The sequence below is a fragment of the Lagopus leucura genome, unplaced genomic scaffold, assembly GCF_019238085.1.
Source record: "Lagopus leucura isolate 7727_CA_CO unplaced genomic scaffold, USGS_WTPT01 Super-Scaffold_73, whole genome shotgun sequence".
In the NCBI taxonomy this organism is placed as follows: Eukaryota; Metazoa; Chordata; class Aves; order Galliformes; family Phasianidae; genus Lagopus; species Lagopus leucura.
In genome coordinates, this window is record NW_024962252.1 from 80,986,651 (window position 1) to 81,012,250 (window position 25,600).

Sequence of the window (25,600 nt, forward strand, 5' to 3'; positions counted from 1 at the left end):
ATAATCTTGGCAAATGTGTAGTTGCAGAGCTGAAAAAAAAAAAGTATAAACCAAGGTAATACCATTCAAAAGTTTGACTGTAGTTGTTAACTTAATTTTTAATGTCTGTTTTATCTTGTATAGGTCACAAATAAGATAAAACTTATTGTTAGCAGGGGTAAAAGCTGGAAGTTTATGAGTGCTTTCAAAGAATTGCTACACAACTTCTCAGGCTGGGAACCAATAGTGTAGAGCAACTGGAGAAAAATGTGCTAGTTAGAGCATGGCTGAAAGTTGCAAATTGATTTAATGTGGAAAAATATCCTAGCGGGGAAGTAAAGATGTGGAAACTAGAGAAAAATAGCACCTAATAAATCCTACATTAAATCTCACTTATTGATGAACAGCTTTGGCAAGGTCTTCCACAATGAAACTTGCTAGTTCATAGTTTACAACAATGTTTAGCACAAATGCCATTCCTGGTGTGGGGGGGAAGGGAGGTTACCATTTCGGTGTTTCCATACTACATTACTGAGTGCCTTAAGTACTTTTCTCCTGTTCTCTGAAGATTTTGGACACGGTGATCTGATACATTTTGACATGTCATGGGAGTAACATGGCATAAATATCTCATTATCTCAGGTCAGAGTCTGATACCAGGCTTGCAGAAACATGACTCCTCCTCTTCTTCTATGCCCCTCCACCTTAAAATCTGCACATTCCCAAGAGTCTTATCTGCAAGTAAGCACTAAAAATGCTACAGCAGTCATTGTCAAGAGGATCAGGTATTCTGACGTGATTTGCTTTGTGTCTATCCTATAATTCCGGACAGCTATTATTTGAAAGCTTTCTGCTCCATAAAGGGACTTACCCAGCAGCTGGCACTGAGAGACGAGAAAAGGGAAGACAGGCTTATGCATCTTTACTTTTTCTCTGGAGGTTAGGACTGTCATTCTTGGTCTACTTCTAGCCTTTGGTTTGGAAAGAAGACGTTATCCAGTGTGTTTCAGAGACAATCCAGTAAAACAAAAATGTGTATTTTAACCTTCTAACTTCTCACGAGGGGGGGGAAGCTAATGTCATGGCACTTCTGCTTAAAAATCAAAAGGCAACTTTTCCTTATTCTGTATTTTCAGAGGTGATCTGTGAAATATGGAAGAATCATAGGATGGTTTGGGTTGGAATGGACTTTAAGATAACCCAGTTACAGCACCCCTGCTTTATTTAGAAAGGGACACCTCCCTTTAGACCAGGTTGCTCACAGCCCTATTCAGCCTGGCCTTGAGTGCTTCCATAGAGGGGCCACTCGCAGCCTCATAGTGGAGCCTGTTCCAGTGTCTCACCACTCTCCCAGAAAATAATTTTTTCCTGATATCTAGTCTAAATCTTCCCTCTTCCAGTTTAAAACCATTTCCCTTGGTCCTGTTGCTACCTGCTCTTATAAAAAGTTCCTCACCAGCTTTCCCGCAGGCCCCTTTCAAGTACTGGAAGGCTCTATAAGTTTTGCTCGGAGTCTTCTCTATGCCTGAGAGTCCCACCTCTCAGCCTGTCTTCATAGGGGAGGTGCTTCAGCACTCTGATCATCTTCATGAGCCCTCCTCTGGACCTGTGCCAACAACACCATGTCCTTCTTGTGTTGGGGGTCCCAGAACTGGATGCAGTACTTCAGGTGGGATCTCAGGAGAGCAGGGTAGAGGGGCAGAATCAACTCTGTCGACCTGCTGGTCACACTTCTCTTGATGCAACCCGGGATACAATTAGTCTTCTGGGCTGCAGGTGCACACTGCCAGCTCATGTTGAGTCTTCCATCAATTGGCACTGCCAAATCCTTCTCCTCGGGACTGCTCTCAAGCCATTCTCCACCCAATCTGTATCTGTGCTTGGAATTGCCCCAACTCAGGTGCAGGACCTTGTACTTGGCCTTGTTGAACTTCATGAGGTTGGCATGGGCCCACCTCTCAAGCCTGTCCAGGTGCCTCTGGATAGCATCCCTTCCCTCTAGTGTGTCAACTGCACCGCTCAGCTTGGTGTCATCTGCTAACTTGCTGAGGGTGTACTTGATTCCACTCTCCATGTCACCTACAGAGATGTTAACACTGGTCCCAACACCAGTCCCTGAGTAAGGCCACATGTCACCTGTCTCCACTTAGACACTGAGCTGTTGACTGCAACTCTCTGAATGCAACCATCCAGCCAATTCCTTATCCAGGGAGTGGTCCAATTATCAAATCCATTTTTGTCCAGCATGGCAACGTGGATGTCATGTAGGACAGTATCAGATGCTTTGCACAAGTCCAGGTAGATCACTATTACACAAGGATTATTTTAAAACAACATTTAATTTAAGCAGAATCTCATCTGCAAAGTTGAAATGACCTTGTGTTTGTAAGTAAGGAGAAATTGTATTGAAATTAATGGATAAAATAAATGGATATCACGAAAGTGTGCAGATGCATGAATACCTCAATGAATGTAAGCTGTTAAGCTTTCTTTTGCCTCTTATAACAGTGAAAGTCAGATTTCTTTTGTGGTCTGTGTGTCTTTTTTGGTCAAGTGTACTGAGTTAGAGAAAAAGAGAATTTTTATAGCATTATACTTTCATAGCCTTATCTAATAAGAAGGCAAGCAGAGGAGTGGTCATTGACTTTTTTTTCCCTTACAGATGTGGGATAAAAATTTTGGATATAATTTTGACTTTGTGGAAGTCACTGTCAAACCCTTGATTGGATTTAGTGATTCTAGGATTAGACTTTAAGAACTCTGCTGGCACTGGGCTTAAATGGACTTGCTGAGTGAAGCAGGTCTGTAAGTGCTGGTAGCATCAGTAGGACATAAGAATTTACAAAATATGAAGTAAATGCTTGAGAGGGCCTTTCATAAGAATAATGTTTCACATCTACTTTTTTTCTTTTTTTAAACTGAGGCCTAAGGAAATGTTTCACAACTGCAAGTAGCTCAGTAGGGCAGCAATGTTACTGTCTGTTCAATTAAGAGGATTGGTTTGGAACGTGTACTTAACTACACAGTTGATAAACATGTCTAATGCCAAATGTGTCTGAAATAGTCAGTTACTATTTAACTGTGCTGTAATTAGTGAAAACTGAACGTTTGTTTATTATTGTGTTGTCTCAGCTGTTTCGGGAAGGGTAAATGGTCACATTTCATCACATTTAACCACAGTTATGTGAATTAGAAAACAAGAATTTAACAAGAAGATAAAAACAACTGTTAGGTTTGGAAGACTTACTTTTGGTTCAGTTATTATAGGAAGTAGTAAGTTAGTAAAATGTAATTCATCACATTTTCGTTGTGAAAGCATTTTAGTTAGGAGGATTTCAGATACAGATAATATCGTATGACATCTCATGTAATATGCTACTTATGACATATTTATATTATGCATTTGTTTATTATGTTTTGTTAATTATACTATACCCTAACAGATACTTCTACTTATTTAGAAGATCAAATTCTAGCAGCACTGAAAAATGTTATTGTAACAAACTGCACCCAAGCCTTGGTTTCTGTAGTTGTGTTTGGAAGTCTCACTAGTGTAAGGCGATTCTTTGTGTGAATGTCACTTAATATTCTTTGTACTTGTACTAATTTTTTCTAATCCTGATGTTCACTGTTGGATCGTATATGCATGTGATGTAAACATTCAAACATTAAGCCTGTGTGCCAATATCAGAATACTTAAGCTGCTTGTGCGGCTGCTGGGTGTTCATTTAACTACAGAATTGTTACATGCTTTTTGGTATTGAAATAACATGTTTCTAAGTTGAAAAATAACATCTTTTTTTGATTTACTGAGCTATTGTATTTTTTCATTAACGTTTATGATGTTTAAAACCAGACTGATCTGTGATGTGTTCCTTTTAGCTAATATGTCACCTGAGCACATGAAAGATGTCAGTTCCGGACTGGTTAGTCATTGCCTCACTGATAGAGACAACAGTTAACTGCTTTTGACATCAGCTAAATTAGTGCAAGCTGCAGTTCCTCTTGCCTACTATGAGGCTCAAATTGTTGGTTATGATAAGTTTTAAAAGCCTCCTTAAATCTCTTCAGTAGAGGAAAAAAATCTATTATTTGTCTCTTAGGAGTGCAAAAAGAGGTCATAACAAAATGCCTTAATCGGTCTTGTGTCTAAATTGCATAATTACTGGAATTTTATCTGTGTAGTAACTGCTTTGATACTGAAATTTGAAATTGCTTGGCTTTTTTTTTTAATAAACGTGCCAAGCCCACCTACTGCTTATCACTCATGAAGCCCATCCTTTCTAATATTAGGCATGAGATCAGCATAGATAGACTATAACTGCTGCACACATTTGGCAAAGAGCACTTTGCTCACAACCGCTATAGAAAAATGAATAATAGCTATTAATAAACTTTGTTCCATTTGCAGCAAGGCTAGGGAAATCTCCTAGTAATTGGATGGTTGCTCTTCTTGGCAAGCCTTACTCAAGGAAAACTGAAGGAAATCTCACCCTATGGGAGTTTGCCAATAATGGGCAGGCATTAGGCTTCAACCATTCTCCAGGAGATACTGCAGATTTCTGAAGAGTCAGGGAAGGCAGGAAATTAAAGTAGTATTTCTTCTGAAGAGTCCTAAGAGAGATTAACAGAATACGAATGAGATTTGCTCTTCTTAAGAAGGTGTCTGATGAGGTGTATCACTAAAATCCAGTGAGAGGCATACCTGAGAAAAAAGTAATTTCTTTCTTGAAGCCTCCTATGTAGCCAGACCTGCGTATGACTTCATATTTACTCTAGCAATGACTGATGCCTGCTTGAAGTTGTGCTTGTGTCTCTGGCCAGGAGATTGCTTAAAAAAAAAAAATAAATCACTACCTGGAATCATTAATGCCTTCCTCAGACTTTCAGCTAGAATACAAGTTGAGTGTTTTAATTGAAATGAAACAACAAAACAGATTAGATTAGGAATCTAATTTGTATGCTGGAGGCCACTAGTAGTTTATGAAATCTTTTTATGCAGTTCATGAAAAAGCTTTCTCACTGGGGCCATCCTTTAATTAAATTTAAATTATTTCTGCTGTACAGATCTCCAACCTAAGCTAACTGCTGGTAACTTGAATGCCACAGATCTAACTCCAGGACTCTCATTGATATTCTCAAAGGTGAACGTGTCCATAACAAAATGCATGCTTAAGTTGAACTGTAGCCTACAGTATGCTCAAAGTCGGTCCAGGTATTTCTGCTCCTATTGAAATTGATGAGGGTTTTGCTGCTGCAGGGTTGGGATTTCACTGGAGACTCCATCCTCATAGATATGGAAAGCCCTATTCTCTCCCTGTGACTCCATGCAGAAAAAAAACTTCACTGCACGTAGAAGACTTGAAGTTTTCTCTATTGAGCTTTGAAACCGCTGCTTATTTACAGTGCTTTTTTATGAGGTGGGACATCTGCTTCATGTGCATCTTATTGGTGCCAGGGAGCCACGCAGCACTGAGCTGAAACTAAGGATGGAGATATCCAGGACGTGCTGAACGTATTGTTAGTGCAGGTTGTTCTAACAATGTAGGAAACCAAAAGGCAACTTAGTATTGCTGAATCACTTCAGGAAGAAATAGATCAGAAATGGGAAGTGTTTTTTCTAAAATGAAGTGTTAAGATGTCCTTAAGCAAGTGTTGTAGAATATGATAAAGATATCTTTATGCATATACAAGTCCAACTTATTATTACTATATACTATAGCAAAAAACTGCTGGTCAGACGTATGATTTAAAAGCATTTAACAGTCTTCATATTTTTCTTTCAAATAACGTGGATTTTCTTATCATCTTGGTTGAATTGTTTGGTTTTTTTTTACACTGAAAAGAAAGCTGCTACTACCGGTTTACTGCATTGCAGATAGTTAAAGCTTAAAATCACAGCTCATAAACAAAGGACAGCCTGTTGAAGATTGAGATTCAGGCTTAAACTTGTGCTTAAGATCTTGGTTTTCAGAAGTACATTCAGATCACTTGAAAAACAACTTCTTAGTTGGGTTGAACAGATTTTATTTTGTTGTATGTTTTATGGTACGACTGAGATGTTTTTGGTTTTGAAAAGGAAAAGATTTTGCTACAGTTTATTTTGAATGAATGCATGAAGAGCTTTGCAGAGCCTGGAGAGTATGCAGTTTTGTTCCTAACTTCAGCACCATATCAGGGAGTAAATGGTGTTATCAGTGTATGGATGGAGTTCCCCATGTGTCTTGCTCTAGTTAAGAGTCTGAAGATCATCATAGTTGTGTAGAATGAGTCCCCAGAAAATGTTGCAATATGGCTTTCAAGGCTCTGGGTTCAAAAGTATATTCCATAATTTGGATCAATACTTGCTAATGGTTGTTGTTTTGGATCTCATTTATCAGTATTACCTGCTTCATCACGTGTTTTCCTATCTTCATTTTAAAAACTATCAACAATAGACAGCTGTGTCTTTTCACTTGAATATTTTCAATTTGCTAGCTGTGTTTTTACTCAGTAATCGTCATTTTTCTGTTTGAAGTTGAGCATCTGCTTTCTAGATAGTACTTCCTAGCACAGTGCCAATTACTTTGTGTACAATGAAGCGTGCTATTTGCCATCAAAGAGCAGTTCTGCAATGAAGGTGTAAGTTTTGAGTAACCTAGAGGAAAATAGCACGTCTGAATCCATGCAAGCTGTAGAAAGATACGAGTGTCTTCTACAAAATATGGATGGCTTTCCCGGGTCTTTATTTAATAATGAAGATGATGATGAATCAATTGGTAGCAGTCATTACTTGGAGAAAAAAGAAAACAAACTTATAAACAAACTTGTAGACAAACCTCTCTAGGATTTGCTGTAGGAAAAGTTTGTAGTTCTTTAATTAAGACACTAAATTATAGACCTTAGCAAAGTATTTACACAAGTTTTGTATCTGTTTTCCCTATAATTATTTTATTCTCTGGACAAGGCTCAAAAATATTTTTCAAACTTATATTGCACAATTGTAGTTGTGATTTGGAAGCCTTCATCATTTGCAGGTTGCTGAGTAGGGAAGTTGTCAGAGGCGGCGTTGGAGGAAAGGTTAGCTGAGGCAGAAGAAGCAGGAAAAGAAGTTTAGAGCTCCAAAGTGGATGAACATCCGTCAGTTTACACACTACTCCAAGACATTGCTTGAGAAACAAGTGAAGCAGCCTATTAAAAACCTTGTGTCAGTGAAAGCAGCTATCGTTCAATAATATTCTAGTCTCCAGTGCAAAATGTTCTTTTGTATAGAGGTGTAGTCAGCAACTCAGTGATGAAATGTGAGGTTTATTTGCAAAGACTGCTAATGGCAGTGATGGTTTTGTAAATGCTTTTCTGGACTTAGGTGGAACAGTTTCCTCTGAGGGTATGTGAATGAGTCGGACTTTGTAAGGTCAAGTTTAACCATGTTTATAACAGGAGCTGAGAACCTTTGTTGAAACCTTTCAAAAACTTGAAGGCTTCTTCTAAGAGATGGAGAATACCCTCAGGGTAGAGCATACTGAAACTGTAATACATAGCAAGCCCCTTGTTGGAGTCGTCGTCACAACAAATAGCTACAAGTCTTGCTGATTAGAAGAGATCCCAGTGCAATTGCTATATTGTGCTTGTTTCAGTGAAACATGGGGCAGCATTTCTCCTTGTTTTCCTTTCCTACCTACAGAAATTACAGCATTAGGTTCTATTCCAGAGGTAACATGATTATTTTTAAGCTCTTCAGGATATTTTGGTCTACATTCCATTCTCTTGCTTTGAGGGATTGTAGACTTTTCTGATTTTGAATGCTTCACAAGTGGCAAACTGTCCCTATAGGTCTACTTTGCCCAAGGTAGAGCCCAAAGATAAAATGGTGTCACTCTCCCTTTGCATGCATTCAGTGCAGTTTGTTAAATTGTGCATTAGTTGCTGAAAAAATGTGCTGGCTCTTAACAGAACTGGCATAGGCAAACAAATGGCCTCATTTCTTAAATAAAAATATTGATGTTTCTGACAGCATAGATTACTCTAGTCCAGGAGCTCCACAGTTATAAAGATATTGCTCCTGAGCGGATGATGAACTTTCGATTGTTCAAAAATGTGTGGAATATTCCTCATTTCAGCCATAACAGCTCTTTTTGTGTTTTCCATATCAAAAGTGTACTTTGTTTTCTGTAGCAAAGATCTGCACTTTGTTTTTGTTGTTTTTTTTTTCTCCAGTAAGTGTTGGGTATATTGTATCCTTGATACCTTGCCTTGTCTAGATGCAGCAGAAATTGTGTTTTCTCTGTTAGTTTTCTTCACATATTATGTGACAACCATTAACAAATAGGTTTGAATGGCTTTCTCTTTTGGCCCTTTACCCTGTGTGCCTTGATGGGTGCGCATCAGGAATCTGTTAGGGTGTTCTGCTTCTGAAAGTAATTATTTCCTATTCTTTAGCAACATGGATTTGATTCCCTGTCCCCTGCTGTGAATCATTGGGAATGGGATCTCAGACTTGAACCTCACGAGATGGGATCTTTTAGCAAGTCAAAGGAAGTCATAATCAGTGATGCCTAGCACAGTTAATGAGCTGGTGGTGAATAGTGTAAATGTGGGGTCAGATTCTTAACTAACTTAAGGTGGTATAACTTCAGTAGATTTAAAAGTTATGGGAAAGGATCACATAAAGAGATGAAAAGAGAGGCTTTGTACCTGTTTTTCTAGGAGTCATCAGGATTGCATTTTTTTAAATGAATGTGCTTTTGCTATTGACTGTGGTTCAAAGCAGCATGTTTCTACCTCTTCTTTTTTTCTTTAAGTTTTGTGCTGAATGCAAATTTGGAGGCAACCTGTTGTGTTGTGCTTTTAGCTTTTCAAGCGGACATCACACGTCTGTGAAATCATTTTTGACCATACCTTGAGGACAGAAGTGTTTGCTTGCAGATAAATTTCACAGATTTTGTTTTGGAAAAGGGCCTTGTAGGAATAGCATACATACACTGTTAGTCACTGATTTCTAGTTAAGATGCTGGGAAAAGATGCATTTGATTATGGAGGATTATATGTATAATCTTTTGCTGAAATGTATCAGAAGCTAAAACTCCCATGCTTAACAAAAGCATTAAAGTTGCTTACTGAACTGTGATTCAAAATGCGAACTTTCAGATAAAGAGTTTTTTTATAAAGAAAATATCAAATTGCCTGCAGTGACTAGCATGATTATCATAGAATCATAGGATGGTTTAGGTTGTAAGGCATCTCAGAGATTATCCAGTTCCAACTTCCAGCCATAGGCAGGGTTGCCACTCACCAGCTCAGGCTGCTCAGGGCCCCATCCAGCCTGGTATTGAATGCCTCCAAGTATGGGGTTCCACAGCTTCCCTGGGCAGCCTGTGCCAGCATCTCACTACGCTCTGAGTAAAAAATTTCCTCTTACCATTCAATATAAATCTTGCCTCTTTTAGTTAAAAACCATTCCCCCTTGTCCTATCACTATCTGCCCATGTAAAAAGTCGGTCTCCGTTAGGTTTGTAAGCTCTTCTTAAGAACTGGAAAACAACGAGGTCCCCCTGGAGCCTTTGTTCTCTATGCTAAACAAGCCCAGCTCCCTCAGCCTTTCTTCACAGGAAAGATGCTCCAACCCTCTGATCATCCTTGTGGTGTCCTGCAGAACTGCAGCAGTTCCATGTCTGCCTTGGGCCCTAGGCCTGACTGCAGTACTCTGGGTAGGACCTCATGAGGGCATAGCAGAGAGGAACAATCGCCTCACTTGCCCTGCTGACCAGGAAGCGGCCCAGCACATAGCCCAGAATGCAGCTCAGGATACTGCTGTCCTTCTAGGCTGCACACATACATTGCTGGCATACATTGTGTCAAACTTTTCATCCACAAGAATCCTTAAGTCCTTCTCTGCAGAGCTCCTTTCAATGAGTTCTCCCAGTCTGTACGTATCTGGGATTGCCCCATTCAAAATGCAGTGCTTGGCACTTGGCCTTGTTGAGTTTCACTAAGTTCACATTGGCCTTCTTTTCAAGCTTTTCCAGGTCCCTTGAATGGCATCCCTTCCTTCTGTAAATTATGAATTGGAAATGAAATAATACCTCCTTATACTAGCTAAATAATACCTCTTTAAACTAGCTAAGATACGAAAGATACCCCATTCAAAGGCTACTGCTGCTATTTAAACTATGTTTAAACACTTACATCTCAAAAAATTAGAAGTGTATTATATTACTGATATTTGAGCAGTATAGAGAGTTCAGCTGGCAAGTCATTTCTTACTCATTGCTGTGGATATCCTTTCCCTTGTTATTTTAAAGTGTATTTTTCTTCTGTAAAATTGTGCTATTTATAGGATTCAAAAAGGGTCTGTGAAGAAACTTAATGTAGTTGTGACACCATGAAGTACAAGGGCTACCAGATAAATCCTATATTTTGCAGTCAAGCTCAACATTGAGTGAAGTTGATTGTAAATTATGATATAATATCAAATAAATGTGTTCACATTATAGAATAATTGTCCATGTGTAAATGCCAGGTTTAATTCTGGAGGGCATCCTGGCACCCATCCATAGGTGGATTTCTGTGATGTTGAAGGAATCTTTATGAAACTATTAATACAGTTGCAGTATGATTGTTTTCTTTTTTTTAATGATTAAATTTGCCTGTTTTCCAATTACCAAGTTGCAGTCCAGAACCTGTTATGCAAATATTATTTCATTTTGATTTTTCTGTCTGAGAACAGGGAGGTAATCTCTACCAGATCTGTTGCTATTGCTGTCTCACCGTATTTTCAGTTCACTTTCTTGTAGAGTCAAAAGCACTGTGTATTTAAATATGAATAAGCAGAACAGTTGAAAGTGTCTGTGTGGTAGTGTCTTGTCAAAGCCAGCCTCCTGGAATCTTAGGTTTTTTTTGTTTTTTTGCCTTGGGATGTCTCTATAGGTACTTAAAAATGTATGTATCCAAATCCATAGTCTTGTGGATTACTGGTAGTGCACTGAATGCTCCTTTATATAGTTTGAGACCATTCAGTATTGTTGGCTTTGCTTTTGGAACTAACCAATTATACTGTCCTGTGATGTCTTAGAGGTATGAATGCACACTCTGATGCTAATATGAATCTTTTTGTTTGTTGCTGTGTAGTTATATCTTTAAAATACTACTTGAACAGTGGAGTATTGAGAATCTTATGTACTCAGGTGAAATGTGTTGGCAGAGCATCAAGCTGAGGAATAATGGGACTGTGTGTCTGTGCTGATTTGTGCTAAGGGGAGGCTCTGATCTTTCTTCTACCTTTTTCGTTTATTCCAGTAAATTGATTCTGTGCATGTTTATTTTTAATGTGGATTTTATGGAAATAATTTTGATAGCCAATATGAAATAATGATGTTATAGATCTTCTAATAGGAGTGTTATTTTGTTAAAAAATGACACAAGTCTACGGCAAAATGCTGCTTTCTCCCTTCCTATCTGAATCCACTCTGCCTTAGCTTTGTCCGCCCCACTAGGCATCAGCTTTGAACATCTGAGGTTAGCAGGACCATTCAGTTACTGTGCCTATTCTAAGCCAAGTCCTTCAACGTTCACTTCAGTGTCAGATGATATGCTCATTTTCCACATCCCTGTCCTCAAGACACTTAGTATTTATTTTGTCTCTTCAGAAGATTCAGTTACAGGTAAAGAAGATAGAAGATGTGGTCGTTGCTATCAGTGGTAGCCAGTAGTACTTGGAAAGATGAGCTTCTCTAAGGATATTTAAGGTAGCTGGTTACCATACAGTCATTCTCTGGAGCTGTACCACCTTCCTCTTCTCCCTGTCCCTGTACAAGAACACTGAAGTGTGTGGTCCTAAGAGCAAAAGGCTTTCAGAGCTATGAATATGGACTGTGGACAGATCTGATGCTTAAGGCTTCTGTATATCGCAGGTTATTTTAATGGTGAGTGGGAGCCAAACTGTAGCATGCTTCCAAGCAGGAGGAATGCAGAAAGATAAGAGGATGCATTTTATACAGCGTAACTACACAGTAATGTAACAACAATATGAAACCGGGAATGCTTTTAGGAAAGGAGTAAAAAATAAAGATCTAATGATGACCACAATCATGTCTGTAGCAGAATGCTTTTTCTATCCTGGGCAGTTTCTACAAGTAATTTCTCTTGTAGAATGCACTGAGGTTAGCAGGACCATTCAGTTACTGTGCCTATTCTAAGCCAAGTCCTTCAACGTTCACTTCAGTGTCAGAGGTTGATATACTCATGTTCCACATCACATTTCTCTTGTAGATGCACTACTATCTATCTTGCTGATTTGTTAGAATTGCCCTCCATGTTAACTCCTAGAATTTCTGCAGATCGTCATCTCTTCTCTGTTATCAAGGTGCCATTAATTAACAGTATCTGATTTCTTTTGATATTTCAGGTAGAAATTGACACTGCAATAGTACTAAAATAAAATCATATTGAATTCAGATAACTGATCAGTCTTTTTGGAACAAGCTGCTCGAGTGCATAATATTTGTTTTCAGATTGTGTACACAATGCAAGACTGTTTCAGAGCAAGTTCAGCACTGGAAATAAGATATTTGTGTTTTCCAGTTGTACTGTTATGCACACTATTAATCTGGGTTTGTATTGGTAGTCCCATAAAAAGGCACATACTTCAGACATTAGGTACACTTCTGAAATCAACAGATGTTTAGTCTTCCTGTAGTGTCAAGGATTTGCTTGTACGTGGTTGAGAAGCTTGTTTCTCCCAAGCTCGCAGATCAATGGAGGAAACTCAGAAAAGGAGAAAAAACAGTGGCATTAACAGCAGGTGTTGCAAGTCCCCAGATTTTCAGGCACAGTTCTTGTCCTTCAGGGTGATTTAATTTGTGCTTGGTCAGAAGTCATCAAAGTTATTTTCCTCCCCAGATTTGTGAGGAACATTCTTCCTAGGCTCATATCTCTGTGCAGTCTCTGTATCTGAAGGAGAGATAAGGGGACTGATTATTCTGTAGCAAAGCAATTCCATGCCTTTTTTTTGCAGTACAAAGAACATCAAAGGAAAGAAGTGTGTGTGTATATGTATATATATATAGGTAGATCCTCTATCTGTATGGCAGGAATCAAGTAGACTTGCTGGTCATCATGATGCTATAAAAGATTATTTCCAGTAATTAAAATTTATGCTTTCTCTGTGTTATGCTACTCTGAATGTTGCTGCTTAACTGAGGAAATACTCAAGGGAAGTAAGCTTTTTGTGAGTCTAAATCTTTTCGTATGGTCATCATCTTAAATGTCATGTCATTGAATAAAGGAAATTGCATGCTAAGCTTCTTTTGTTTAGATTTTATGAATGACAGTTTTACATTTATCTTGGATAATAATTATTTTGAAATACTCTGTTTATATAATACCCGACTAAGAAGTATTTTTTCATAATTAAAATATGATGAATCTTTTTATCTTACAGAAGTTTTGATGTTGGGCTCCATCGCTTTCTGGTCAGGTAAGCTAGTATTTATTTTGAATTGCAATTGCATATCAAAAAGTGTTTCTGTTATTGGTGGAGATGGCCATATAACTTTGTTGCTATTTGATGTTTTCTGTGGCAAGATTGCTGCTTATATTTGAATTGAATGTGTAGCACAATGTAAAACTCCTAAGGAGCCTCTTTAGAAGTCATTTAGGAAAACCTTGAATCAAGAAACATCAGGAGTTCCACTCATTCTGAGGAAATACTATTTTTCCTTACCTTGTTTTTTTTTCTTTTTTTTCTTTTTTCTTTTTTTTTTTTTTGCTCTGGAGAAAAATGAACATTTTCTAAAGGCTTTTTTTTCTCCCTCTGCATACTGAAGTACCTCCTTATTTGTAATAAGGCCTTGAATTTTATAGACAATTGTGACTCCATGGGGGAGAGATTTGTTTTCCTTAATAGAAAGCTTGATTGATTGGATGCAGAAGATGGACTATATTCTGAAGATGAATAAGGAACGCAAAGTGATTGTTGTGGATTTTGTTCACTGACATTTGGATGAATGCCATGATTAAAGCAGGGCGCTTCAAGAAGAAAAGGGAGGTTAATGCATCTGAGTGCATTGTGAGGAACTTTTTTGCTCTTTGGACTTCTTTTATGTGAGCAAAGTCTCAGGAGTTCACTGAGAATGTATTTGCATTCATTTTCAAAAACCTATCACTATCTAGTTGAGTTTTTAAAGAAATGCAATCTGTACTTCAAAAGATGGCAAAATTTGCAGTCCTCAGCTCCTTAGAGAATTCTTTGTAAGTTATTCCATCCCACTAAAATGTTGCTTCTTGCACAGTTTCTGTCTGCGAAGGCTTTTACCTTGGGAGGACTAACCCAGTGTGTGAACTAGAGCATGCTGTTGACCTTCCCCTGGTTCTGAATTCATTCTAGTAGGCTACTGTGGATAAAGACTCTGTTAAGTACTCACAGGTCTGAATCCTTGCAGGCAGCACTGATTCACTGACTCCCAGAGCTCTGACCCTGGGTGACTACTCCTGGTTACTTTTCACTCTTCTGGTTACGCACTCAAAGCATGTTTGTTTTTTTTTTTTTTTTAATGTTTTCAGTACCCAGCTAAATGCTCTGGACTTGAGCTTTTACAAGAAGTGTTCAGTTCCAGTAGTATGTTGAGTGCCTATAAGCATTTCACTGCCGTAGGTTCAGCATTGCTCATAAGTGCTCTTTTCACATAGTCCTCTATGGAATCTAAGATACCCTTTTCAAATATAGCTTCTCCTCTAGTTTGTCAGCAACATGGCAACATCCAGGAAATGATAGTAGTTCTGTATCCATGCAAAGTCTGGATGCCATTCAGATAGCAATACAAAAGGCATACCTTGTTGGGAAGAATACTGGGTAGCCTCGTATTGAACTTCATGCTTTTGTGATTTAAACGAGTTACAAATAAACCCCCACAAAATGCATGAGTTCACCCAGTAATCCTTTGTCACAGGAAGAATGAGGTTGAATTATGGTTATACAGGCAAACCAGTGTCCTTACATTACATAACCCTTGAGTCATAGATTTTTATAACTTTATTTCGTATATTTCTCTGTGTGAATCATGAAAGCATTTAAAACAGCTCTCTTCAATGAAGGCATAGTGTCAGTATCACTGAAGATGTCTGCATTTCAATATGTTGATATAGTTTTTAGTCTACTCAATATACTTAAATTCTGGTACCCATTCTATAAAATTAGTCACATCCATTTTTGATCTGTAGATATATTTAAATCATATAAGAAATATTTAGAAATACGCTACTGTTGTACAGGAAATACAGTGCACAGCAAGATCTCTAGGGAATGCAGGTAACTTCTTAACCAAGAGCAGAATCACAGTAAACGTTGAGGTACTAAGTCTGAACCACTAGTAATGCTTCTACCACTGAATAGAAGGCATTTTTCTAATATACTGCATTGTTTTGCATCGTGTGGAGATACAGTACTGGAGTTGTATGCTCACATAATCCCTAAATAGCAAATATTCCTTGAATTTGATTGTGTAGAACACCTTATTTTTTGACTAATATGTCCTGTTTCCAAAGCCCACTGTGAGTCTTACAAGCGTGTTCTTTGAGATAGCTTTAATAATACTTCATTCTCTATTCGTCACTTACTCCTGTTATTAACTTGGGGATTCCTCAGACACATTTACTGTAACTGTACTGTTAAGGAGGAAATACTGTTCCTTTACATTATAGCAGTATGAGTTTTGCTTATTTTACTTTATGTAAAGGAAAAAAAAAAGCCATTCCTCAGCAGTTGATTTTTGGACTGGGAAGGAGTGGACTTGGTATTACTTTCATGTTTGCCAATTGGGTTGCTATATGAGTTTTGGCAAGTTAATGCCTTCATTGATTTTATCTATTTTAATGGTCTCTGCTCTCAAGATATTGTAGTCTTTCTCTTCTGTATTTCACACCATATCTGTTGTGCAAAGTCCTCTTTGCAGTTTGTGCTTCTCTGTGAAAAATAAAAATAACAAAAAGCAGAGTTGCAGAATTGTTAGAAATCTATGAGTTATACACTGTCTGAAACAGGAATCCTGAAAATTCCTGGAAGAAAGACCAATAATTTATTGATGAAAAGTTTCATGATGAAAACTGTGTTTTCATACTACTCATTAAAAAAAAAATGTACTGCTGTGTTTGAAAGATCATTTTCCCACTGTTTTCATGATATAAAAGAAAGTAACTGTTACTTCATTTAGCTTCAGCAGAATTGTTAATCATGTTACTCAAATCATACAAGTACAGATATTGGTTTTTTTCTTCCCTATACAGACAATAATAATAGTAAAAACCACACAAATGAACAAGCAAAACCCCTGTGTTTCCTAGATCTAGGCATTCTCAATATGGAGAAATGGGTTTGTTATCAGAATTTGAAGTGCATAAAAGTAGCCTTTGGGGTAGCAGTTAAGAGGGGAAAGAGGAAGAGTCTGCATGGTGCTGTTTGCTCACTGAAGCTATTCCATCCAAACACTTCATCCAGTGCTGAGACCAGGGCATCAGATGAAATAAAATCTTGAACCTATGAGGATATTTACTGTCTTAATGCCAAACAGCGCTTCCTTTAGGGCAAGGCCGATTAAGGGGAGTGGAGAAGAATGACAGTTCCTGCAGGCACAATTCTTTTGAAAAATCTCCCCACTTTCAGCACTGCTGTGCCTTTGAAACTGTATGAATCATTCATTGCCATGCAGATGTGGCTTTGAAAAGAGCTGTGGGACCGTGCACCTATAACGTTACCCAGAGGTAGCCATCTGTTAGCAACACATACAGCTCACCCTGTGCTTTAACTTTAGCTTATTGAGAGTTGAAAGTTACTTAGGTTTTGTTTATTTCCACGTACAAAGATTCTTGAAATAGAAATCTTCAAGACCATCCCCTTTTCTAATTTTCTTAGGTGGAGTAAGATGTAGTTTGGATTCTGGGATCAAATTCTAATACTTGTTGCCACCTCTACTGATTTTAGTTTGAGCTGAGATACCTGATGTAAGGGCAGAGGGGTCCCACAGAGAAACAGTCATAGTGGATCTACATATGGCACTCTTGAAGAAAAAGATACCAAGGAAAAGGCTTCATCAGCTGACTCATCTATGCTTCTCGTTCTCTGTAGAGTCCCATAGGACTCCTCATATCTTCATGCTACTCAAGAGAGTAACATAATAATAACTTAATTGTTCAATCCATTTAAACAAGAAGTCTTTTTTTTCCCTTGTTACTCTACTCTGTTCAGAAAGGTACCACTGAGATCACATCCTGTGAAGTCAAAATTCTTCTAAAGTGCCGACACTTTTAAAAGACGACACAGTTCTTTACTGAGATGTGAAGAAGTCATTATTGGAGTGTAACCTCTATGGGAACTGTAGTCAATTGCTGAAGCCCTCAGCAATATTCGAGCTGTCCCAAGCTTAAGAGAGCTATGTCCTACTGTTCAGTGAGAGCAATAAAAGAAAGTAGTTCTTCCTATCACTGTTTTCTCTGTTTAAAAAAAAAAAAAAAAAAAAAAAAAAAAAACATTAAACATCTGAACTTTCCCTTTCTACACTCCTAGCTACTGGGAAGTCAATGTCTTCTGCAAACAGCCTTGTTTGCTTTGTATTGCATCCTTTCCCTAATTCTATTACTGGTGATTCCAGGCTCTGGCAACTAGACACAAATTTAGATGCGGATTTTCTGCTGGAGTGCAGCCTAAAAGATGTTTGTTTTCTGAGAGCCAAATAATGCTGATGTTATACAGTCTCTTTGCTGCTTTGAACGTGGCTGCCTATAAAATGCTATTGATGTTCTAATATACGGCACAGTACTAAAGAGATCCTAGTTATCTTGAAGCAGGATCGATAGAGGTATTTGGGTAACTGTCTCTGTCTTTGAAGTCACTAGGCGTAAAGTCCCACAGGGATACATCCTTCCTCCACTTTTCTCTTTCAGTTTATCTGCTGTTCCAAAAAACCCAAATCTGTAGCTTCTCAGCTTATTCTGTTCTGATCACAGAATCATCCTCACTGCATGAATGATAGTGTGTGGCCAAACTGTCTTCTGCAGCAAACCAGGCTGTGGCCTTGAGAACAAAATCTTTAGTGTGTAGCTCTGGGGGTTGATTGGCTCCACGTACCCTTGCCAATACGTGATGTGGTAAGATTACACCAATTTTGTCTTCCTGTGTCCTATCTAGTCCTCTAACAGTGTCTTGGTAGCTTTAACCATCAGTGTGTCCCTTCTCTCTTTGCAGGCTGTGCTTTTAGTCAGCGTACTACATTAGTCTTTTGCTACAAAAAGTGGCCACAACAGTCTTCACCCTCCTTGCAGACACCTTAAGAAAAACAAAGGCAATAACTCCCCTTAGGAGTACAACATGGTGCTCTAAGGGGTGGTTTCTTCCTTGCATGCATCTGTTTCCACTGAGGCTAATCCTAACCAATTTTGCCAGATTTTTTTGTGCTACTTCACCTTGGTGTCCTGGAAATCTGGAGCAGATGTGTTTGGCTTTACGTAGCCTATGTGTCAATGCGAGAATAGGCAATACGCAAGAAGGTGGAATCACCATGCCCGGGGGGGGGATTGGAGCTTCATGATCCTTGAGGTCCCTACCAACCCAGGCCATGCTGTGATCTTTCCTATCCTATAATGTGGATACAGTGTACTGGAAGCAGCCTTTGTAGTGAGTTACTTGAAGTTATGTGATTAATTAGCATTCGGGAAGTCAGTGCTATAGTCTTGTTGGTAATAAAAGCCATCATAGTGATGACTAAATGTGACTGAGTGGCTTTGTGTCTAGTTTATAAGTAGTTTTGAGGTGTAAAGAGGTAGTGGTTCTAGCTTCGGAGTTCATACTTGTTTAAAGTACGGGGCCTTCGGGTTTCTGCAAAAACCGTTTTAAGGCTTAAAATGCAGAAAAGAGCTGCAATGAATTTATGTACAGAGGTCTCTACGTGGGAGAAGCTGAAAGGTATGGTAGTGCTTTTATAAAGCACTGCAGTTATATCCAGCCACGTTGCAGAGTCCTGGGAGCTTTGCTGGACAGTTTTGCTGAATTGTGTTGCTGTTGAAGTTGTCGTTAATGCTAAAGAGATACTAAACAAACAAATAAACAACTAAGAAGTATTTGGAAGCTTCTAAAAACTGTCTGACACAGAGATTCCAGCCTTACTGCCCTTGAAGTTCTGAGCTCAGCTCCTGTGGGCTGCAGTGAGAGGTTCTTTGCGTGAAGTGTGTGCTAGTCAGAGGTTGTAGAAAAAGCTGCTGTAGAAATGGCAGAAAATTAATTGAGGCATTTTGCCTTGATTTGGGGCAGTGTTCAACAAATGCAAGGCTATCGGAAGAAAATCAGAGAACAATAAAGAATGATGTTAAATTGCTTCACAGCAACTGCAATTTCTCAAATGCCTTCTCAGAATTAAGGGTTTTTTTTTATGTATAAATAGAGAAAACAATCTGTTGTTACATAATAAATTAGCATTGAGCATGTTGCAAAAATAAGGCTGGGTTTTGTATAAACAAAATGGAATCTTTATGTAAATGTTATGTAAATGTGACATTTAAGTTAAACTGTTGGAGTGGAGAAGTTGAGATTAACAAGGTGCAGATCTCATCGTGTTTATGTGTTGCAACTGTGAATTAAAACAGTTTGTTATTCGTGTTGCTCAGCCTTTCAGCTCCTGTCTATCAGCAAGAAATACACAGTTTGTGGAAGGCAAAGCGTGGTGAGATTGAGTTCAGGCCGCTTTTAAATAACTTCCCAATTAGTTTAGCGGAGCTGGATCAAAGGACGTCTGTCAGACGGCAGCGTGTGCCCGTGCTGAAGCCCTTGCGGTTAATATCTCAGAAGCATTTGTCACCTAGCAGTGTGCCCGGCTGCGCACGTCGGGCGCTCGGTGCCCCGGAGCTCCGGCGGCCTGGCACCGCCAGAGGGCGGGCTCGGCCTGGCGCAGCGGAGTGTCGGGTCGGTGCTCCGGTAACCGTGTGGCTGTTGAGAGGTGGGCTGCTTTCAGTCCTTGCTCTTGTCAGTCCTAGCGCATAGACCTGGTTCTAGGTTTTCTGAGAGTTCCAGGAGAGTTTATAGAGTAAAGGAAGTCTGTACGTCTAAAAAACTACAGTATGGCAAGATGCAAAGAATGGGCATGAGGAACAAAAATAAGGAAGGCAGGAGGCTCGGTTACTCATATCTACTTACTCACAGATTGGGTGGGTTTAGGGTATCAGCCCAGAGATGAAAATACCTTGAGACACAGGGCTGGTGTCATTAAATCCTGATGTCTGTTACTGGCTGCAGTTGTGTTGATCTCAGAAGTAAACTAATAAACGGGAGTTGACTGCATTTATTTACGGCACTGATGGCAACATTAGTATGTTTAGAGCTGTAAGATGCCCAGGGTGAAGGCGTGGTAAGCACAGTGCATAGAAGCACTGCCTGTGTGGGTCATGAGGTGTTCTTATGAATCACAAGCGGAATAAGATCATAGAATGATGGAATCATTTGGGTTAGAAGGGACCCTTAAAGGCCATCCAGGTCAGCTCCCCTGCAGTGAACAGGGACAGCTACAACTCTATCAGGTGCTCAGAGCCCCATCCAATCTGACTTTGTCTCCAGGAATGAGGCATCCAGCTCCTTTCCAGGCAGCCATTTCCTGTACCTCACCAACCTGATTGTAGAATCCTCCTTCATTATATCCAGTCCAATCTCCCCTCTTTTAGATTTGAAGCCTTTTTCCTTGTCCTATCTATATAACAGACCCTGCTGAAGAGTCTGTCCCGTTCTTTCTTACAGCCCTTCTTTAGATACTCAAAGGCTGCTCCCAGAGCCTTCTCTTTTCTGGTCTGAACAGCCCCAGCTCTCTTAGTGTGTCCTCATAGGGGATGTGTTGCATCCCTTGGATCAGTTTTGCTAACCCTGGAACTTTTTCTGGCTGACCTGTGGTGTATGGTGAAATCCTTGCTTCACTGTGGACAGTGGGGATTCAGGAAGATCAGAGTTTTACCCTGAAGGTCTCTGTGCTTTTTCTTTTCATAGTGAAGCAGGATAATGGTCATCCTTTGTAAAATGCTTTGAGATCTATGGATTAAAAAAGCTATATAAGAGCTTGACGTTGTTATTTATTGTAAGCTCTTTACATAACGCCAAGAACAGATGATAAAACAGGACAGGAAGTAACTATTGGATTTGAAATCGCAGTCTATCACAGATATAAATTTAGGGTGAAAGAAAAAGGAAATGTCAACTTTTCTTAGCAATCTGTACACACTCTTAATTGCTTTTACTTGGTCAGATTATGAATGCAAACAGAGCATTGCAATAAAAAAGTGATTTTTTTTAGAAGCTAAGAAAAAAAAGTTATTTAAGGTATGTAGCTCAATAAGGATCACTTCTTCCTTAGCTTCCTGAAGAGATTACAGCCTGTAAATCAAAATCTCATGCAGACTTCCAACTGAAATAAATAGTAGTTGGGTAACCCTCATAATTTTGAAGAATGGGTCAGAACCTGCAGTGTTTTTTATTTTATGTAACAGTCTGAAATAGAAAAACAAACAAACAAACATGCTGTAGGCTTCCTAAAATATAATTGTATTATCTTTGTGCAGTACTGAAGAATGAGCTAAGGCCATAGAAACCAGTGGGTAATACTTTTTATCACGCACTTCTTTTTTGCTTTCTCCCAAAGATTTAGCGTTTTTTTGCAATGGAGCGTAACTGGATATGACTGACTGATGCAATAGCTGGCTGAAAAACACTGTTCTGTCTGGTCTGGTGTTCGGGTCTACGTGAATATCAAAATGGAGTTTGCTTGCCTACATTGAATGATGTTAAGCCAAACTTAAAAAGCATAGAATAAAGCAGAATACCTGTTTGATAGATGTAAAGAGAATAAGAGCGTGTAAGTAATAAGTACTATTTTTAATGTGAATGCTGATATTATATAATAAATATTAACTCATCTAGCTATAAGGATAATGGTATTGCCCTGTGCTAGTTCTGGTAGATTTAGAGATTATTTTAAAATGCATCTAGCATTTTGGTACAATAAATTGCTTTTCAAATCTGGATTAGATTATAGCTCTGAGAATATTAGATACAGACATTTGAAACCTGCTAAGTGAGGCATGGTATTTTGCCAAAAGGGCCAACCATAACCTGGGGTGCATCACACATGTGGCGGTGACCACAGCCCCAAGCCTGCCAGAGTTCAAGAAGTGTTCGGACAACTCTCAAACACAGGATTCTGCTCCATGTAGAGCCAGAATTTGGGCTCCATGATCTTTATGGTCTCTTCCAACTCAGGGTGTTCTGTGATTCAGTGGAAGTACAGACTTTATTATTATTATTATTATTATTATTATTATTATTTAAACTAACGATGGGGAGATAAAATCAGAATATAACCTTATTAGTGATTCTGTTTGAGTTCTACCACTACTCAAATATGTGTTAAAAATATGCCTTCTGCATATATGGAAAAGATGAGCCAGAAAGATTAGCCATGAGTTGCTCAGGTAACTTTTCTCATTTTAATGCCTTTGGAGTGTAGCAACACTCAGGAGCAAATATTGTAGAAGAATTACCTAAGTAGAGTTGATCCCGCAATGGAACAGAGACTAGCTGCTCTCTGCAGGCTTCACAGATTGTCTAAAAGAAATAATAATGCATGTGTTCATTGAAAGTTGTGCAAGCGCACAGCAAAAATGAAAAGTAAAAGTCTGGCTGTAAGGCAGTATGTAGACTGACAGCGTTTTGCCTGTGGAAGAGTTTCCAGTAGACTTTTTGGTTTAGTACACAGCAGAAAAATTGATGCTTCTTAGAAGAGTATGTCTGTCTTGTTCTCTGTATGCTGCCTGAATAGACTGCACTGTACTTCTTATAACCATTTACTGAAATCAGGCCTGCTGTCAGTATTAGAGTTAGCTGCCTTTTTTGTGTTTCACTGCTGTGTGATAAACTTGTATTTAGGACCTAAGGCTATGTTCCAGTTCATAACTGAATGAGGTCTACAGCCAAATGTTGAGGACTTCAGAGTACCTCCAGAATTTCCTTCTCTGGGGATTCTGCACACAACTTGAGAGCTTCTGAGTGCAGGCCTGGAATTTCCCAGGGCCTTCGGTATCACAGAGTTGCTGATCATTCCTCTCCCCAGAAAGAGGAGATGCGGCTGAAGTTTATTTCCAGGAAATCAGAACAAAAGTGACCTGATTTAGATGACGTTTTTGTACTGAAAAATGTTTTATAGAATTAACCTTTCTTTTAGGATGATAGCACAAGATGGAGGAACTTGTTTTGCATTAGAAGTAAATGATTAAAACAGCATCTGTTCAAATGGCTAGAGCTTGAGAACAGCCTTTGATGATCAGTTAGTTTTATCTGACTGCCAAGTGAGTACTTGTACATTAGTGAGACTTATGTTATAATTGGTCTCAGGGCTAGGGACTGTGTTCTATTGAAAATAAATTACAGGTGAGATATTACTAAATGAACTTTAATCAAGGGTTTCCTCTGTGCATGTTCAGCAAGGATTTGTCCTATATAATAATGTAGTTGGCAGCATCAGTAACTGGTCAATATTAGTATTTCCTTGAGAGCTTCATTTGACAGTCAGCTGGTGAAATAGACATGGCATATGGTGGAAGCTTTCTGCAATGTACGTCTTAATAAATATTTAATTTTCTCTTGTCTATGGTGTCTTGTACTTTTAAAACTATGTAAACAGTAAATTTAGAGATGGTTAACAAAGTAACCATGGAAACCTGCTGTACCTTTTTTCTCTATTTATAGGCGTGGTTTTTGATTATGTTTTTGATGTTTTTTCCCCCTATCATGATTTGAACTGAACCAACAAAATAAGCCATAAACATTATTTTATGCTTTTAGATCTAAATGTAAGTGGTAGGTTATCTAGTGACAACCAATATTTGTATAATCTATGTAGGAGAGAGTTTGCATCCATAGCACAGCAAGAATTAAATAAGTGGTACCAAATAACTGTATGCAACGTTGCAGCAGGTCACGAACAGGGATAATAGATCTCTGCATTTCTGATGAACGTGGTCTTCAAACTTGAATTTTTTTTCCATTATGAGAAACTGGATAAGACAAACAGGTTAAAAATAATACAAGTTTTTAATTGATTTCGAGCATATGAGTGCTAACTTGCATTAGGATCAAAGCATTCATTAGAGAAAATTATTGTACCTTTTGGGTGGAGATTTTTTGAATTGGAGACTGCCTCCACTATGAAAAAATGAAGGTCACCTAAAGTGTCTTGTTTGTATCCTCGTATCTGGAGAGACATTCCTTTGGAGAACCTGGTAGGTAGAGCAGAAAGTAGCTGCAAGCGTGAAAGACAAGTTAGCTACAAGTATAAGAGCAACCATGTGGGGGTAGAGTAGAGCTTAACCTGGCCAAGCATTATGTGCCTTTCTAATTAACTCCTTGTAAAAAATAAAAATTGTGAATACAAAATACGTGTCTTACGTGATCAAAGAAAATTTTAAGATTTGATGATAATGCTTCAGATTCATATTATAATTATGGACTATTATTTCAAGAGAATTTTAAGTACGTTGGCATGACAATAATTAAGCTTAAGCTCAGCAGGGAGGATTAGTGGTCTTTATTTTGTCAAATGAACAATCAGTTTCAGTAATATAAAGCTATATTTCTTTTTCTGGATTAATTTAGTTGCCTAATGAGACATCTATTGCCTGAATGCTTGAATTGCCTCTTGACTTCTCTATTTTCAGACCTGAAGATTTTTTTTCTTTTCTTATTGGTCTGAAGCATTATTTTGTTTATTACAGTTCTGTTTGTGCTGTACTATCGGGTTTTAAGGATTTGATTTGCCTGGATTTCTGTTACTGTCCTTGGAAATCTTTTCTCTGCTTTTATGGGCAGTAGCATTAGTTTCTATGATCTCTAGATTCTATGATACATTCTATGATTTCTAGATTCTATGATTCTAGTTCTTTGAGATGCCCATCTTTGCAAGATTTTTCCTGTAGCCTATGGTTCCTGATTCCAGACATGAGTATTTGTTGCATGGCCTGATCAGAGCTTTGGATGAGCCAAAAGCAATTTAAGGATGATGAGTTCTAATGAATGATTTTGATATTTCTTACTCATGGTTTTCTCTCAGCTTTTGTTGTGTGTTACTGTGCTGCATTCTGTCTAATACAAATTTCCGGTTCCCAAAGGAGTTGCTCTAGAAGTTGTTTTGAGTTCATGTAAAGAAATTGTATGGAAGCATTACACTTCTGTTAAAAAAAAAAAAAAAAAAAAAAAAGCAACAAATAAACAAAAACCAGCCTTAACAGGGATAAAGTGTTGAATTCTACAAAGCCACTGTAGAATGGCAATGTTAGTGCAGATATAACTAAACAAAAAGTAGTGATTGGTTTGTCTGCGGCTAAATTTCTGGGCACAGTCTGTGAATTCTCTGTTGGAGGAGAAGAGTTGAGGCATGCGCCCACAAAACTGCAGATGTGATATGTCGATATGTAGACTACTTAGAGTAGACTTGAGCTTATTTGCTTAATGTTTCTGAGTTAAAAGATATTTCAGTGCAAGGAGGCAAATAACTATATGAAAAAATATTAACCTTTGTTGCTTTTTAGACAGCGCTTAAGGAAGGGTGTTCTTTGCAGATCAGAGGCATAG

The 25,600-nt window shown here is 38.5% G+C and overlaps 1 protein-coding gene across 6 annotated transcripts in view; it reads left to right on the forward strand.

Annotated features, from left to right (window-relative positions):
• The window catches only part of HHAT (hedgehog acyltransferase), a 147,120-nt gene that overhangs the window by 29,614 nt on the left and 91,906 nt on the right, over window positions 1-25,600 (forward strand). For all 6 annotated transcript variants that reach the window (XR_006182412.1, XR_006182411.1, XR_006182413.1 and 3 more), the window contains one exon: window positions 13,397-13,432. Coding sequence is in view for 3 of the 6 variants with exons in the window: in XM_042891715.1 (XP_042747649.1) it covers window positions 13,397-13,432 (36 nt within the window). In the remaining 3 variants the exon portion in view is untranslated. The remainder of the gene's footprint in view (window positions 1-13,396; window positions 13,433-25,600) is intronic.